This window comes from Antechinus flavipes, chromosome 1 (genome assembly GCF_016432865.1).
Source record: "Antechinus flavipes isolate AdamAnt ecotype Samford, QLD, Australia chromosome 1, AdamAnt_v2, whole genome shotgun sequence".
NCBI classification, from domain to species: domain Eukaryota; kingdom Metazoa; phylum Chordata; class Mammalia; order Dasyuromorphia; family Dasyuridae; genus Antechinus; species Antechinus flavipes.
The window spans coordinates 341251859-341269588 of NC_067398.1; the positions used below are offsets into that span (position 1 = coordinate 341251859).

The 17730-nt window shown below is 31.8% G+C and overlaps 1 protein-coding gene across 6 annotated transcripts in view; it reads right to left on the reverse strand.

The window, feature by feature from the left end:
- UNKL (unk like zinc finger) overlaps positions 1-17730 on the reverse strand; it is a 143186-nt gene that overhangs the window by 54009 nt on the left and 71447 nt on the right. For 5 of the 6 annotated variants that reach the window (XM_051969409.1, XM_051969411.1, XM_051969410.1 and 2 more), the window contains 4 exons: positions 17359-17443; positions 12127-12284; positions 7342-7530; positions 2552-2614 (listed from right to left, as the gene is read on the reverse strand). In XM_051969409.1, the coding sequence (XP_051825369.1) occupies positions 2552-2614; positions 7342-7530; positions 12127-12284; positions 17359-17443 (495 nt within the window). The remainder of the gene's footprint in view (positions 1-2551; positions 2615-7341; positions 7531-12126; positions 12285-17358; positions 17444-17730) is intronic. The other variant, XM_051969412.1, reaches the window with a different exon arrangement.

Below are 17730 nucleotides of genomic sequence, written 5' to 3' on the forward strand. Positions count from 1 at the left end.
ATTGTTCAATTCTTCTTAAATGTAATACTTCTTCATAGCTAATAAGAGGGAAAATGGACTTTATTGTAAGAAAATCGTGGGCATATTGGAAAAATTTGTGATAATTCAACAAAAAAGATACAAAAACTCTTGAGGAATAAATATCCTATGTAATTTCTTCTCAAAAGGTGACCACAGCAATAATTTAGCACTGCCCGAGTGTGGCTTAGACTTACTGAAGGATTAATATATTCTATCCAGTACTGTCTCAAACTAGAAAGGAGCTTCCTTTCAATTATTAAAAAGAAAATAATGAAGAACTAACCTGAAAGCAGTCCCAAAGGATATATTACTTCTTTTTTCACTTATGCTCATCATTTGTAAAAGATACTGCATGTCCATTACAAGTTCAAAGGTGGAAATACAGGGATTAATGAAAAAGAATGTCAAATTTGGGCAATAGTGTAGGGATTATCTATCTTTTTGAGTCCCAAATCAATCAAAGACCCAAACTTCAACTATGGAGAAATATGGAGTCATCACCATATTAATCACCAATAGAATTACTGCACATTATCATAACTGGGCCCTGATTATTCATGACCTAGTATTTTGCAGGCCCGGTTGTAACAAATGTAATTGAAACTAGTTTGCCCTAGAATGAAAAAAAAAAAAAAAAAAAAAAAAGCCCACACTGGAAAGTCAGTCAGAAAACCCTATCCTAAAACATAAGATGTAGCAATTATTGTCTATTAATGGGTCAGCTATAAAAGAAAGGCTATTTCTTCAAGAAGCCTCCAATTTTCCATTAGTAATTGGCAGACAATATATCTAATGACTCAAGAAGTAGAAAGGTCTAAAAAGAAGTTTTCTTTTAGGCATCCTGTAAAGCAAAGCCATCTGGCTGGGGCTTTCACAAAGCACAGATTTTAAAGTAAACCAATATGCTGTTGATGACATAACTATATTGTAATGATACCTAGGATCTTTTGGAGGCCTATGTGAGAATTCACAGGGCAGAAAAAGATAGAAAAATGAGCTAAAAAGTCTCCAATTGCTGGGCTAAAATAAGGTCAATCAAATCACCAAAAACTATGCTGCAAGTCTTTCTGTCTCTATCAATCAGGAATTTAGTGTTCTTTAATATTCTCTGTGTTTCTTCCAATGGAGAGGAATGGAAAACCTCTGATTCATAGGCTAGATCTAGTCCTCAGTTCAGTTTCATCCAATCAATTTCAAAATACTCTGTTACTTGGGCCACTTGGAATATAATAAATAACACTCTGATATAATAAATTTTCTTAGGTACTTTTATGACTAGCCCATTCAAAACAGTGCTCCTAAACATCTAAGAATAAATATCAGTAACAGAGTCATGAAAGGGAGTTACTTATATAATTAGCAGTCCAAAAAACAATACCTAGACAATAATTCTCATAATTGTCCACCTAAGTAAAAAACAGCATGTAACAAAACAAATTTAACCACTTTAGAATGTTTTCTCTATTTCTGTGTCTTTTCTTCCTCTACCTCTATCAATTGGATATATGTAGACCTGACAAATGTTAAATATGTTGTATTTATTAAGTTCCATTATTCTGTTATTAATTTTTAAAATATTTTCATGTTGTATGTATCTCAAAAAAAAAAAAAAAAAAAAAAGCTCATTTTTAATATAATTGACCTGATTTGTAGTTTAGTTTCTTCTCATATCCCATTGGAAAAAATTTCCAACATTTGTTTAAAGGAAAGGTTCTAAGTGGTTATTCTCACAGATTTGATAGGAAAGAATAAGGAACAAGGTGGGGAGGGAAGAACCTGAGGCATCTGAACTATATCTAAGTCTCCATAGTTTGTTGAGTGAGTTGGGTTTTTTCTCTTTTTTTCCCATAAAATAAAGAACCATAAATAAAATTATTAACTGACCTCCTTAGCAAGAAGTAGAAAATATACTGCTTCTAAATGCCAATATTTCTAACATATCTCAGTTCTATAAGAACCTGCTACAGAAATCCTAAAGTATATACATGTTTCTTTATAGTTACTAAAAAAAAGAAGAGATTCACTAAGACACTAGAATACTAATGACAAATGTGACAAAAGTGTTTTTTGGAACTTTGAACAATTCTGAAAAAAAATTCCTTTATGTTATAAAAATATTTTGACCACTGACTTGAGAGAAGGAAAAGTTATGAGAGTCTGCAAACTGCCCAACTACTCAAAGATAAAGAAATACAATGTGCAATCATTTGAGAATGGCTAGGAAAGTTTGGAGAGTTCTACAAAATGTTTCATTTCACTAGAGATGTTTTTCTTTGTGTTTAGACCCTGTTTTTATTACTTCCAAAGTACAAACCTTATCAAAACATGAAAACTCTACTTGACACCAAAAAGTCTCTTATAAGATTACAACAATAAAAGCATTATACAACAAATTGATGGAGTGTTTATAAAGTTGCAGGATGAATAATAAAGGAAAATCTACGGCATCTTTATGCTTTTAGGAAAATAAAAATAGCTTATTCTACTCACAAAGATAACAAATTCAAAATACTGGTCTCATTGACTGTACCTGTTTATTGTCTTGTTCACTTATTTTCTGGTTATTTTCAGTAGGCAAATTTCTCTGTTTTGCCTGAAACACAGAAATACTTATGTTGTAAAAGATAATTTAAAATATTGATTTCAAATATATTTACAACTCCTGACTCAAGTTGAGTTCTGAATGTGTAAAATAATAACAAATAGCTAAGTCAGGAAAATTATTTAGGTCTACGTGTCAGTCTTAAGTTTAAATATTTCTAGTTCATAGTCACACACACATATCACAATTCTTTCCAATGAATGATGCTGGATAGTTAAGTTAGAGAGATAGCTAGGAGACATAGAATGAACAATCTACATTTATGAAATTCTGTGAAAACAATTTCAAAAGAATCAAAATTTAGCAGAATAGTGAGGGAAGCATTCTAAAAGACATACTATTAAGCAATTTTTTTTAAAGAGGAGGTCTGGCCACCATCTTGCTCTTTCTATAAAGAAAAATATCAATATTAAAACTATAAAGTTCATATAAAAATAGTATTCATGCATATAGTTATATGCCTAGAACCAAAAATTTTGCCATAAAAATGAATGCTGAAGTGAAATGGCACTTCAGGGAGAATTCTATTATTTTTAACCTGGTTTGGAACTCCTGAAGGGTAGGTCTTGTATTCTCCTTCCTCCCTGTCCCTAAGAAAAAAACTACAAAAAATAAATGATGAACAGCCACATTGTTAAATTTTGTGTGGCATTTTGGTTTGTTCCCTGTTATCTAATGTTATTTTTGTATGTTTTCCTATATTTTCTTCCTTTCTTAGTTTTGTAAAATGGTACATGTTCTTTGTTTTTCTCCATCTAGTCAAGATAGAAATGGAAAAGATGGAGAAGTGGATTGGGCTTGGTGAGGCCTTTGGTCTTTCTATATGGTTAAATTTGTAAAGCAACTTAAAAACAAATAAGGTGATTCAGATCATGCTAGTTTTTATTACAAAACAAGATTTACAACCTTTCCAAGTCAATCAAGTAGTGTATTTTTTGAAAGATGTTTCAACAGCCATAGTAACAATTTTGTTAGCATTATCTTATGTTCCCTTCATTAACACAGAGAAAGCATCCTGGGTTTTTTTTTTTTTAATCTATTCCTGCATCAAACTTTCAAGAATACACTGTACAGAGAGATGAAATCTCTCTATTTAAGCTTCTTGCATTTATTCATTTATTATGAAATGCTTACAATCTAAAAGACAGTCTATGATAGGTGGCAGAGAAGAGTATCTAAATGGTAGACTTAAAATAAGTATGGCACTTCAAATCAAAGATTTCTTTCAATCCCACTGCTAATATTTAATAACTGTGTGATCACTGGAAAAGTCAAAGAATATCATCAAGCCTCTACTTCATCATTTCTAAAATGGAGATAACCTCTCCATTAATATCTATCTACATAGATGTCAGATATACGTAATGAAAGTTATTTTTTCTTTGACTCAGTTACTTACGTATTTAACCTTCTTTTCATAAAACTATTAGTACCTTGAAGGCAGAATTTGTACCATATTTATTTTTGTACTCCCAATACCTGCCTGGCAACTTATATAAAGTAAATAAATACTGACCAAACTTATTTGAAAATACCACATTAAATACTGAGGAACATGGATGTACAAATGGGCATATCCATGCACAGCCACATATAATATAAAACTAAAGTTTCTGGATTGAAAAAGCTCACGTTCTAGAATAAGAGGGAAAACTTTGATGATGATACAACTCTTCTATTAAAAGAAAAGAATGATTCTTCGTGTCATTTTTATCTCATTTCACTAAGGTGATGGGGAGAAAAAGGATGAGCTAAGCAATTTGGTGGGGTAGATGAAGTCTTTCAGTCTACAACAATTTCTCCTTTACTACACAAAAAAATAAGCAATTGTCAGGTGGGTTAGTCACACAGTCACACAGAATAAACAAAGAATTGTTCATGTAGGGCATACAGAAGGGGGAAAAAACCAATGTGTGGGTAGAGGATGGGGTTTCCAAAAATTCAGGAATTTGTGCAGTTATATTTGTAAAATCCTCAGAAATCAAGTCCAACAATACCATTGATCTCTAGCATTCAGGTTTAAATAAATATGGTGACCAACTTGAATAGCTAAAGGTTCTCAATCAAATTTATCAATCTGATTCTCCCATCATAAGCCAAATTTTGAACCAATTTACTCTAAGTGAATAAGAATAACCAAGAGTATTCTAAATTATGCTCTTTTCACACATGTTCCTAAAATCTTCTACTCAAAGAAAAAGGAGAAATAGTCATCTTTGTAACTGATAATTAACTATATGTTCTAATTTCTCTTCTATGGAAGAAGTTGATATTAACCAAACAAAAGAGAAAAAAAGGGATAGTGAGGTCTTTTCTCATAAATCTTATCATTATATGGCAAAACTGTTAGTTCTTTAAGGATTGGGTAAATTTTTATACAAATGCTGAAACTCCAAGTTTCGTATTACATATATTTCTGAATAGCAAAACTTTTCAAGAATGTAAGAAAAACAATTTTTGGCTACAATTTTTTTCCCAAGATGGCAGATAGAACTCATCTCCAAATGACTGGAACTAAATATTATTTAGAACATCATCCTTACAGTAAGTAGTTTACAGTAAGTAGAATTTACTTCTACTATCGTCTACAAATAATACCAAAATGATGTAAAATTCTATCATCAAAATGATGTTTTGGTTCTATTAAACTGAAATAGTTCTTCAAGTATTAAAAAGAATCTTAATCTTATTTTCATGACTTTCAATATTGTGTCTTTTGACCACATGTTCTATTATTAGCATAATGGATTCAAATTTCTTAACTCCACCTAAGGCAAGGTTAACTAGTTAGCGATAATAACAAATTAGTATTATGCCTATTTGCTTACCCAATCTCTCCAACTTTGGAGAAGTGATAAAGTAGGAAAATATACATTTAACTTTATTGAAAAAATGGGCAGAGATAGGACTTCCAATTTCACTCTAGTCATAAAAAGTTGTACTTTAAAATCTTCTATGGCTTTTTAGTTGGGTACACTTAATAACCTTTTCCCAATCATTTATTTATTTGTTTGTTTGTTTGCTTTTTGCTAAGGCAATTGGGGTTAAATCACTTTCCCAGAGTCATACAGTTAAGTGTCTGAGGGCAAATATGAACTCGGAGCCTCCTGACTTCAGGCTGGTGTCTACCACTACGCCCATTTTCCCCAATCATTTAAATGCTAGTTCTACCTCACAAGATTAAAAATGATTTAAAATACACCCAACTCAATATACCCATTGAAGATTTAAAAGTTTTGTCTTTGCCCTACAATCATAAGTAGCAAATAAAATAATATGCAATAAGCTACTTAAGAAAATACTCATACTCTAAAGTGTTCAGTGAAGCAGTCCTATATCAGATTTATAATTAAAGTTTACAGTTGTGTTACTGTTTAGGTGAAACAATTGTATGTGTTTGATTAACATTAGTTCTATGAGAACAGTCTTAAGCTGTTTCTAACAAGTGACACCAGTGCATAAACTGTGACATGCAGGTATCTCAAAGAACATTACAAAGTGGCTATTTAATGCTTTTCTCTCCTCCTTTTAAAAGGGAAAAAACAAACAAAAAAAAAGGAATTTAGGTATGAAATTTCCCATATATTTATTACCCTGCTCGCTTCCAAAAAAAAAAAAAAAAAATCAACTAAATTTTAGTTGCTTGTATGGCTCATGTCATGAGCAATATTTTCCCAAGCGAATTTAATTATTACATATACGGGTAACTTGAATAAAAATTTTTGGTTTTATTATATATATGTATAATATATATAATAATATATAATAAATATTATATATATATAATATTAACTATTTTCAAGACTGTATATATTTTACTTAAGGAAAATATAAATTGTACATTTTGCAGGAAAAAGCAGTTATACAATAGAATCTGGATCCTACTGCCTGGACAGATCTCTAAATGACTAAGACTATTCTAAGGATTGGATGAAAAGATAATAAGATGGATTGAGAAATCATAGCTATTGGACAGAAAGAATACAAAGATGTAAAGGTTCAATAAAACCAAGAGTCTTAGTACAGGGGCTCTGAAAATTCACAAACTTTTTCTTTATTTAAAAAGATATCTTGATAACTATATTTCAATATAATTAGTTATCCTTGTAACTATGTATTTTATTTTACACACTTGAGAATGTTATTCTGAGAGGGATAGTTTATAGGCCTCAATAGTGTCAAAGGAGTCCATAATATTAAAAAAAAAAAATCAAGAATCATAGGCTTGCATAATAAATCCTTTGCTCAGTAATGTAAAACAGACCTCAGAAATAATTAAATTATATTAAGGATAGCATGCAATTCCAGTGTCTTTCAGGGTCTCAATTATAGAGGACCACAACTCAAAACTATAGAAATATGGAGGTTATCTTGACCTGAGGTCAAATGCTAACTATCTTTTCAATTTTTTCAAGCTATCACTGATATTTAATAAATGAGTTTACTATATTAATTTGAAGGTATTTCAGTATTTATATATGCAACTGTTTCTAAAAATAAATTTCAGTTTTTATTTTGAAAAGGTTGTATATGGTCCACAACCTTTCAAGACTAAGCTTTTCATCCCCATCACCAAGACTTACTTGAACACCAACAGACTGAAATCAAATTTCATTATTCTGCAAATTATCAAATGTAAGTCATTATTATAAGTAAAAACTGAAAAGTAGCAAACATATTTTCTTCACTTATTGTCAATGTTCATTTTATTGACATACCTGATCCTCTCGTTCAAAACCTGGTGCTTTTGGATAGCTAGAAGTTGGTGATGAAACGCCTGATGTGGTAGATTCTGAACATAAACCACCATTTGCTAATGATCTTTGCCTACAAAGGGGTCCAATAGGAGACAAGGAACTACTGCTACCAGAGCTTGATGTTACTGTTGGACTATTGGAACAGGAGATCTAAGGAAGAATACAAAAAACACATAATGTATCTGCCCAGGCCTTCCCCACTCAACTAATGTTCTGTAAAACATGGCACTCAATGTAAATTGAAAAAATAAATGTCATGCACAGGTTAGGTTTTATATGCACAAGACATGAACTCAAGAAGCAAGCTTCTCACAACACACAAAAAACTGCCTTACAAATGGGGCCAAGTTATTTTATATTACATAATTTAATTTTCTTATGCAATTAATATCGGTTTGGTTTTTTTGTCTGGTTATACATGAGAATCATAACCCAAATTAATTACTTTTTTTTTGGGGGGGGGGAGTTCAATCAATATTTTCATCGCTTAAGGAAAAGAGTATTAAAAAAAAAAAGTTAAAGCATTCAAACTTTAAAGTCAAAAGTTTCCTTACTGTTCTTCCCTTAATTTTTATCAGAATAATCTAATACATTGTGCAAGGAACACAGCTGCTATTCTAAAGTCATGTTCTCTATAAAAATACTTCTCAAAAGTGTCTGAAGTATGGTAATTTCAACTAAAGAGCCCATATATTTAAAATGTGTATAAGTTAATTATTTCTAATAAGCATGGATCATATATTTCATTAAAATAAGATACTATAATTAGTCACTTGGGGGGGACATAAAAAATACTGAACTGATAATTTGTTTTTAAATTGTCAAAAATATGAGCTTGGCTAATTGGGAGACAGGAAAAAAATAGGAGAGAGAGAAAATAAACAGGCTACATTTACAAATCAATGTAATTTTAAAAACAGGATATTTAAATAATGAAATTAAACTTCAAATCCTTAAATCCTATAAATATAGGGTTATAACACCCTAGCATCATCAGAACAGTAACACAACTCTAAATCAAACAGAAATGTGGTATTCTAAAAACAAAGATTATTTTTCTGTAACTTAAGACTTCAAAATTAAGTTTTCATTATCCCTTTTGGACCCTATAAGATGTGCCTCAAGTAAAATTGCAAAATCTTTTCAAAAAGAAATCATAGCAACAATCTCAGTTTATTTTTTGGTAGACTTAGTAGAACAATAGATCATGAGAATGCCAAAGGTAGAGACTATCTATGGGGTTGAAATCTCTCTTGAGCTCTTGTGGACTAATTAATAATATGGTTACATTAATTTATAAGGAGTTGAAAAATTAGATCTAATTAATGAATCCTTGTCAACTTATAGGAACTCTGTATTTGGATCTATCCAATTCAACATTTTTATCAACTATATGCTGGAAGACACATGGGCATGCTAATAAAACAAAGCTGAGGACAGTGAATATGACAGTGAAAGAATCAAAATTCATAATCTGTGCAGCAGTTTGAAAAGATGGGCTGAAAACAGTAAGAAATTCTCAAAGGGGCAGGTGCAAAGTTCTGAAGTCAGGTTTCAAAAAATTATGTTTTACTATGTTAATAATAATTAAGGCAAGAATGTAACTGAAGTAATTCCTTCACTGGATAGAAAGAAAATGAGAACAGATTCCCTCAGTTTCTTCTAACTATGAGACTCCAAGTTTCTACTAATAGAGCTAAAATTAAAGCAGCGAAAATAAAAGTGGATAAACTTTTAATTAATGGTAATACAAAGAGAAAAAGGGATTCTAGTTTATTGAATTTTCTGGTTAAAAGAGTTAAGTATAGCAGACTTTTTATATCAATTCTTCCATTTTAAAAATAATAATGTATTTTAGTGCCTTAGTTATTAACAAAATATATATTATCCAACTGACTCTTTCTTTGATAGCAGATGACCTTATAGTGTTTAAGAACTAGAAATGAGAAAAGCATAAAAGTGCTATACGAATTTGATGTCCTAAATATTGACTTAATAAATTCCACAAGCATTTATTAAGGGTTATGCATCATGACACTGACGGCACTGAAACTTTATTTCAGGTGAGCTAGAAAATTATGAATATACAGAGCACAAAGAAATATAGAAAATGGTCAGCAAAGAATAAAATATTCATTACAAAAACATAAGAAGAAAAATATTTAAATGTAAAAACGAATAGACAAATAAAATAGAAGGGGTAAGAGAAGAAGCGACAGGAAAATTATTATAAATACTTTTGTCTATTGCAATCTTAAAAAAAATAATTCTGAAGGCAATATAGATTGTTCTTACTCCTTGATGTACATAAACAATTTGTAGAAATAAATTTACCATAAAAATGAAGTATCATAATGTACAAATTTCAATATTTGCTGCAATACCGTAAGGTTAGAACAATTTAGATAGAACTGCATTAACTACAGGTTAAATATTGGTTTTTAGGATAAATGTCTGACAAAAAAATGATCATGTGCCACTGCTTTTTGCAAAGGACAAGAAAAAATTAATTGGAGATTTTGACTAACTGAACTTCAATTAATCAAAAATGATAAATTTTGCTTATCTTAAAGCAACTTCACCCTAAGGTTAAAAAAAAAGGATTTAAAAGTCAAAAGTGAGAGAAAAGAAATCAGGACTGTTTTGACTCTTTTTAAAAAAACTATAAAATATCATTAACTTTTTAACTCGATTATCTTTTTTGACTCCTCATGTAGGATAATCAAGCTTAATTATGGTGTTAAAGAGAGTTACTAATATCTGGGGGGTTTTCCCCTTATAAAAACAGGACTATCAAATTCATCTCAAGTGTTACTATGAAAGAAGGAACACATTTTTAATCAATTTCTTTTTTAATTTTGGAAAAGGCTGCTTTTAAGCTGAAAAGAAACTATATATGTGATATAACTGATTATTTCCTCAAATTATTTTCAATCAGCAATAATGTAAGAATTGCATAAGTTCCTTTCTTCTTGGAAAATTTAAATTATTATCAAAAGGATTCAGTATCTTTCCCAGTATCTTGGCATATATCAAGTTAATTAGTATTGGCTGAAATTAATTTATTGAGCTGATTCATGTATTGGGATTATTATGAAGACTAGAAGGAAAGACAATAGATGAGTTACTATGTTAACACAAAGGCAAAGATGGCATAGATGAGATATATATTGATACGATGAGCTTTGAAATGAGAGACTGAGGAGAAATTTCAGAGCTTTCAGCCCAAGTAGAAATAAAGTAGAAGCTAAAAAAGAAACAAAGAACTTAAGACCATCTAGATCCCTCCCCAAATCCAAATCTATATGTTATTGTAGACTCTGCTTTACTATACATCAGCTGATGTTCAATTTATAGACTGGACATTACAGATACTTTAAAAGAACGATACATTAAAAGAATAACTATTTTGTTTGGCATATAGATTTTTAGCTACTTTTTAAAGTTAACCTCCAACAAACTAATTCATTATTAGAGCTATTTCTTACAAATGAAATGTGAGTGTAACTAGATGTAAATAAGTAAAATCAAAATTAGATGAATCCATAAATTTTTCTCATACATTCCTTGTACTCCTCCCCACCAAACAGACACAACAAACAACGTCCATCATCTTTGAAAACATTCAGGACTTAGATTAGGTACATAGAAACTCCATAAAATATCTGAAGAACAAACTTTTAGATATCTACGGCTTCAATCCTGCCTGAATGCATTAAAAAAAATAAAGAGTTCTGAATTCTTACATCAGTGAGGATAGGATGTGCCCATCATCACCCTCCACTCAATAGCTGAAAAGATTAATAGAAATGTTTGGTTCATACATATGATACACACGTATCTGTATATATGTATGAATTTCTATTGCCTAATTTCATTTGTTAACCAAACTTAGCCCTCTCAGCTCATATGTATCTATAGATCTCTATCATTGAGTGTGTGTGTGTGTGTGTGTGTGTGTCTGTGTGTATACACATATGAAAATAAAGCAGTTACCTCTGATAATTAGTCTGTATGCATGTATCTTTCCCATAAGGAATATGTAATGATCATCCAGAATTGAGCACCATCTGATTTACAAAACAGAGCCTGGAAAGAGTGTGAGTGAGTGGGAGTGGGAGTGTGTGTGTGTGTGTGTGTGTGTGTGTGTAAATGAGTTTGACTATTAAATGAAATTAAAATTGAGTAGGCTCAGTAGGTAGGGGAAGATACTGGAGGCTGAGAAAATTGTTTCTTCATCGTGTACCCAACAAGCAGTTCTGCCTAAGACCTTCCTTCTCCTAGTAACCAGGACCACAGATCTAACAGGGCAAGATATAATTTAGGGATACCTCAGTTGCAACAATTCTGTCACTGCTTGGGTCTTTATGACCACTTAAGAAGGGAGTGCAAACAACTATTTTTTGAGGCTGCCAAGATGCTAGATCCAAAGCTAAACAAAAGAAGCCATTCATATCAAAGGATCCTAGCTTCTGGTTACATTTAAATGTATTGGAATGAGATTAAAGAATGGTTTGTACAAGAAAGATATGTTCCTGGTATCCTTCCAGATAAAGAGGAGGGTCACACCAAGTCATGTGTTTAACACACAAAGGTATACATAATTATATGCAATTATATATGTATGCAAGTACATGTGTAGTTATACAGATAATTATGTATGTTCTTTTCTACAGTAACACAGTAAAGTAGATCAAATAAGTTGAAATTTTACTAGTTGCAGAAAATATATTTAGAGGTACTTACATTTCCAGACTGACCATTATTATTTGTAATGTTGTTTGTAGAGTTTGGATCATGGCAGTTCCAGTCATTTGCGATTCCTATACTCTCTGCTGAGAACATGTGAGCACCAGGCTTTGACGGATTACTGTTTTGCATCATAACTACATTCATAGTATCCTCTGTTGAAGAAAATTCCAACAAATTGGGTGATAAGACAGTGCATCTCACCATTTGAAAAATATTTTTCTAAACAAGGCTACAGATAAGAAACTAAAAATATCTAGCATAAATAAGCAGTTTTTTAAAGAATATTTTTATCATTTTCCTATTTAAAAAGATAACAAAAATGTTTAAGAAGCAAAATCCACAATTTTGGTAGATTTGATGACTGACTACATCATACAAGCATGTTTCCCGCTAAGATGAAAACAGGATGATGAAATTTGAGTTAGTTGAATCCAATTATAAAATTTCAAAATTATAATTCATCCAAAACTAGGAATAAAGAGGAAAAGAAAACATCTACCACTATAATGATTTCATGCTACTGGCCTACAGAACTAACCTGTTTTTAATAGCAAAGTCTGGGGAAAAAGCCTATTAATTATTTCTATACAATGCAGATGACCAAGTCCTAACATCAGTGTATATACATCACATATTAAAATTATTTCCTTTCTACTTATTTCATTAAGATGATTTAAAGCCTTAAAAAATTAAGCTAATAGGGAGCTAACTGTAACTTTTGCTAAAAGCATGCAGATAGCACATGGTGGTGGTGAACACACTTCTGCAGTCCCTGCTTCTGAGGAAGCAAGTGTCTTGACATGGAGAATTCCATGCTACAACAGGGTTAAAGCTGATCAGATATCTTCACTAAATTCAGCACCAACAGACTGGATTCACAGAGGTAGAGAGTCGCCAATTGGCCTAAGGAAGGATAAATTAGCCTAAAAAAAAATCTATAACCAGCAGTTATGCTGATCTTTTATTAAACTAATATTAGTACTGAAATTTTAGAATTATAAGAATAAATTTTTTACTTCCAAAAAACATATTCCTTCAAACAAATTTAGTAGTTTTTTTATTATTTTTTTCTAGATTCTGGTACCAAATGTTCTCCAAGAATGGGAATGTTTACTACCTTGTTTTTAAGTCCTCCCCATAAAAAAGTGAATCAAATGTTATCTTTATTCTTTATCTTAAACAGAGTCAACTTGTGATTTTAAGAAACCTCTATAAACAATGAGGTGATTCAAGGCAATTCTAATAGACTTCTAATAGAAAGAGCCATTCACATCTCACTATGGAAACTGAATGGGGATCAAAATATAGTAGTTTTCGCCTTTTTTGTTGTTTTCTTTTGCTGTTTTTTTCCCCTTTGGATCTGGTTTTTCTTTCACAGCATGATAAATGTAGAAATATGTTTAGCCTATATTGGATTAGGAGAGAGAGTCAAGGAGAGGGAGGGAGAGTCAAGGAGAGGGAGGGAGAAAAATTGAGAACACAAGGTTTTGTAGGGTGAATGTTGAAAACTTATCTTTACATGCATTTTCAAAAATAAAAACTATTATTGTGTGTGTGTGTGTGTGTGTGTGTGTGAGAGAGAGAGAGAGAGAGAGAGAGAGAGAGAGAGAGAGAAACCCCTTAAGATTTTTTTTTTAATAGCTTTTTATTGACCAAACACAGCATGGGTAATTTTTCAACATTGACCTTTGCAAAAACTTTTGTTCCAACTTTCCCACTCCTTCCCTCCATCCCTTGCTCTAGATGGCAGGCAGTCCAATACATGTTAAATATGTTGAAGTATATGTTAAATACAATATATGTATACATATTTATACAGTTATCTTGCTGCATAAGAAAAATTGGATTCAGAAAGAAGGTAAAAATAACCTGAGAAGAAAAACAAAAATGCAAGCAAACAATAACACAAAGAGTGGAAATGCTATGTTGTGGTCCACAGTCATTTCCCAGTGTTCTTTCACTATGTGTTGCTGGTTCTGGTCATCACTTATCAATTGGAACTCATTTGGATCCTCTCATTGTTGAAAAGAACCACACCCATCAGAATTGATCCTCATATAGTATTATTGTTGAAGTGTATAATGATCTCCTGGTTCTGCTCATTTCACTTAGCATCAGTTCATGTAAGTCTCTCCAAGCCTCTCTGTATTCCTCCTGCTGATCATTTCTTACAGAACAATAATATTCCATAACATTCTTATATCACAGTTTACCCAACCATTCTCCAATTGATGGGCATCCATTCATTTTCCAGTTTCTAGCCACTATAAACAGGGCTGCCACAAACATTTTGGCACATACAAGTCCCTTTGCCTTCTTTAGTATCTCTCTGGGATATAAGCCCAATAGTAACACTGCTGGATCAAATGGTACGCACAGTTTGATAACTTTTTGAGCATAGTTTCAGATTGCTCTCCAGAATGGTTGGATTCCTTCACAACTCCACCAACAATGCATCAGTGTCCCAGTTTTCCCGCATCCCCTCCAACATTCAGCATTATCTTTTCCTGTCTTAGCCAATCTGACAGGTGTGCAGTAGTATCTCAGAGTTGTCTTAATTTGCGTTTCTCTGATCAATAATGATTTGGAACATTTTTTCATATGACTAAAAATACTTTCAATTTCTTTATGCAAAAATTGTCTGTTCATATCCTTTGACCACTTATCAATTGGAGAATGGCTTGATTTCTTATAAATTAGAGTCAATTCTCTATATAATTTGAAAATGAGGCCTTTATCAGGACCTTTGACTGCAAAAGTGTTTTCCCAGTTTATTGCTTCCCTTCTAATCTTGCCTGCATTAGTTTCATTTATACAAAAGCCTTTTAACATGATACAATCAAAACTTTCTATTTTGTGATCAATAATGTTCTCTAGTTCTTCTTTGGTCACAAATTCCTTCCTCCTCCACAAGTCTGAGAGGTAAACTATCCTATGTTCTTCTAATTTATTTATATTCTCATTCCTTATGCCTAGATCATGAACCCATTTTGATCTTATCTTGGGTTACGGTATTAAGTGTGGGGTCAATGCCTAGTTTCTACCATATTAATTTCCAATTTTCCCAGCAGTTTTTATCAAATAGTGAATTCTTATCCCAAAAGCTGGGGTCTTTGGGTTTGTCAAACACTAGATTACTATAGTTGTTGACTATTTTGTCTTGTGAACCTAACCTATTCCACTGATCAACTAGTCTATTTCTTAGCCAATACCAAATGGTTTTGGCGACCACTGCTTTATAATATAGTTTTAGATTAGGTACAGCTAGGCCACCTTCATTTGATTTTTTTTTCATTAGTTACCTTCAATTTCTTGACTTTTTGTTCTTCGAGATGAATTTTGTTGTTGTTTTTTTCTAGATCATTAAAATAGTTTCTTGGGAGTCTGATTAGTATAGCATTAAATAGATTAGTTTAGGTAGTATTGTCATTTTTATTATATTCGCTAGACTTATCCAAGAGCACTTAATATTTTTCCAATTGTTTAGATCTGACTTTATTTGTGTGGAAAGTGTTTTGTAGTTTTGTTCATATAGTTCCTGACTTTCCCTTCACAGATAGATTCTCAAATATTTTATCCTATCGACAATTATTTTAAATGGAATTTCTCTTTGTATCTCTTGCTGTTGGATTTTATTAGTGATGTATAAAAATGCTAGTGATTTATGTGGATTTACTTTGTATTCTACAACTTTGCTAAAGTTGTGATTTATTTCTAATAGCTTTTTAGTACAATCTCTGGGGTTCCCTAAGTATACCATCATATCATCTGCAAAGAGTGAAAATTTGGAAACCCCTTAAGTTTAAGGAGTCCTTTATTTTATTAACTTCTTTTTTTTTTTTTTTTTTTTTTTTTATAATAAATTTTATTTTATTTAATAATAATTTCGCATTGACAGAATCCATGCCAGGATAATTTCTACACGACATTATCCCTTGCAATCACTTATGTTTCGTTTTTTCCCCCTCCCTCCCTCCTCCCCCCCCCCAGGATGGCAAGCAGTCCTATATATGCTAAACATGTTGCAGTATATCCTAGATACAATACATATTTATTTTATTAACTTCAAAGGACAAAAAGATGTTTATTAAATAAATCATCCAGGCAGCACACAATCGTCACCATGCAAAAGAGGAAAGGTGAAGATAATCCAGAAACCTAGTTCTATATCCACGGCAGTAGGAAATACCACAAAAGGAAGGAGGACAGACAATGGATCAAAGGGGCCCATCCAGCCAAAGTGACTTATTAGACTGAGAAGTGATCTGGAGGATTCCCAAGTAGCTGTGTTAGTGAGTCTATTCTCATCTTACTATGGGAATTATAGTTAGGACTGATCCATTATTTGAGCTAAAATATAGGAGTGATAATCAACTTGAATTACATATGTTGGACAAAGAAGGAGGGGGGAGGAGGGGGACAGTTTCACTCTCTTAAGACCAAACCAAGTTATTCAATTGAATCTTAACAAGTACCATATTGGTTTTTCCTCTGAATGATTAGAGATGAATTTTCAAAAACATTCTTTGATATGGCCCTCATGGAATATACTTTTATACTAAATAAATGGTAAAGAGAACTTTCACAAACCAACTTGTAACTGAGAAAATAAAAGTTACACATAGTTAATTTTAAAATATTGGGTTCAAGATTTTGTGAGTATAGCAAACACTCTGATGAAAAGATTTCTTACACCAATACAGATTAGTCACCTGTGTTCTGCAATCAAAGCCTGAGAAAGCTGGATTGGACACAGAAATTAAGTGAATTGCCTGGGGTAACACAGCTAGTATGGGTCACAAACTGGTCTCTACCCCAAGTCTTCTTTATCAGGCCAGTTATCAGCTTTGCCAGGCTACCTTTCAGCTAAGGATATATAAAACATCTTTTAAAGCAGGGGTCCTCAAACTACGGCCGCGGGCCAGATGCAATAGCTGAGGATATTTATCCCCCTCACCCAGGGCTATGAAGTTTCTTTATTTAAAGGCCCACAAAAGAAAATTTTTGTTTTTACGATAGTCCGGCCCTCCAACAGTCTGAGGGACAGTGAACTGGCCCCCTATTTAAAAAGTTTGAGGACCCCTGTTTAAAGTCAAGGAAAAAAAATATCAGCAATTTTTTTACTTAAGTTTTAGGGAGGTATTATTCCTGCTATATCTAAAATCATTGAGCTAAAATTGCATAATGTTGATTAATATTAAAAATTCTAGTTTTTGCTTTACTTACTTTCAACATGTGCAAAAGCACAAAATGGTCCCCGAGGGCAGTACCCAGTTTGTCGCATATCATTGCACTTTGTAGACTTATAGATCTAGAAAAGAGAAATTGAATACATTTGATCAATTCACAAAATTAAATAGAGTAACATTTCTTAGAAACAATTTTATGAAAAACCATCTTTAAGTGCAATATATTCTATATTATGCTATTACCATATTTCTGGAATTTTCTGCATTATATTATCATGGTTTTTAAAAAATAATTTTAAATTCAAAAAATTTTTATTTAAAAATTATTTTAATTTTTTAAAACTTAATTTTAAAATGAATTTTACTGCCTTTACCCTCTCTACAAAATATACCAATATCATCTGCTCAG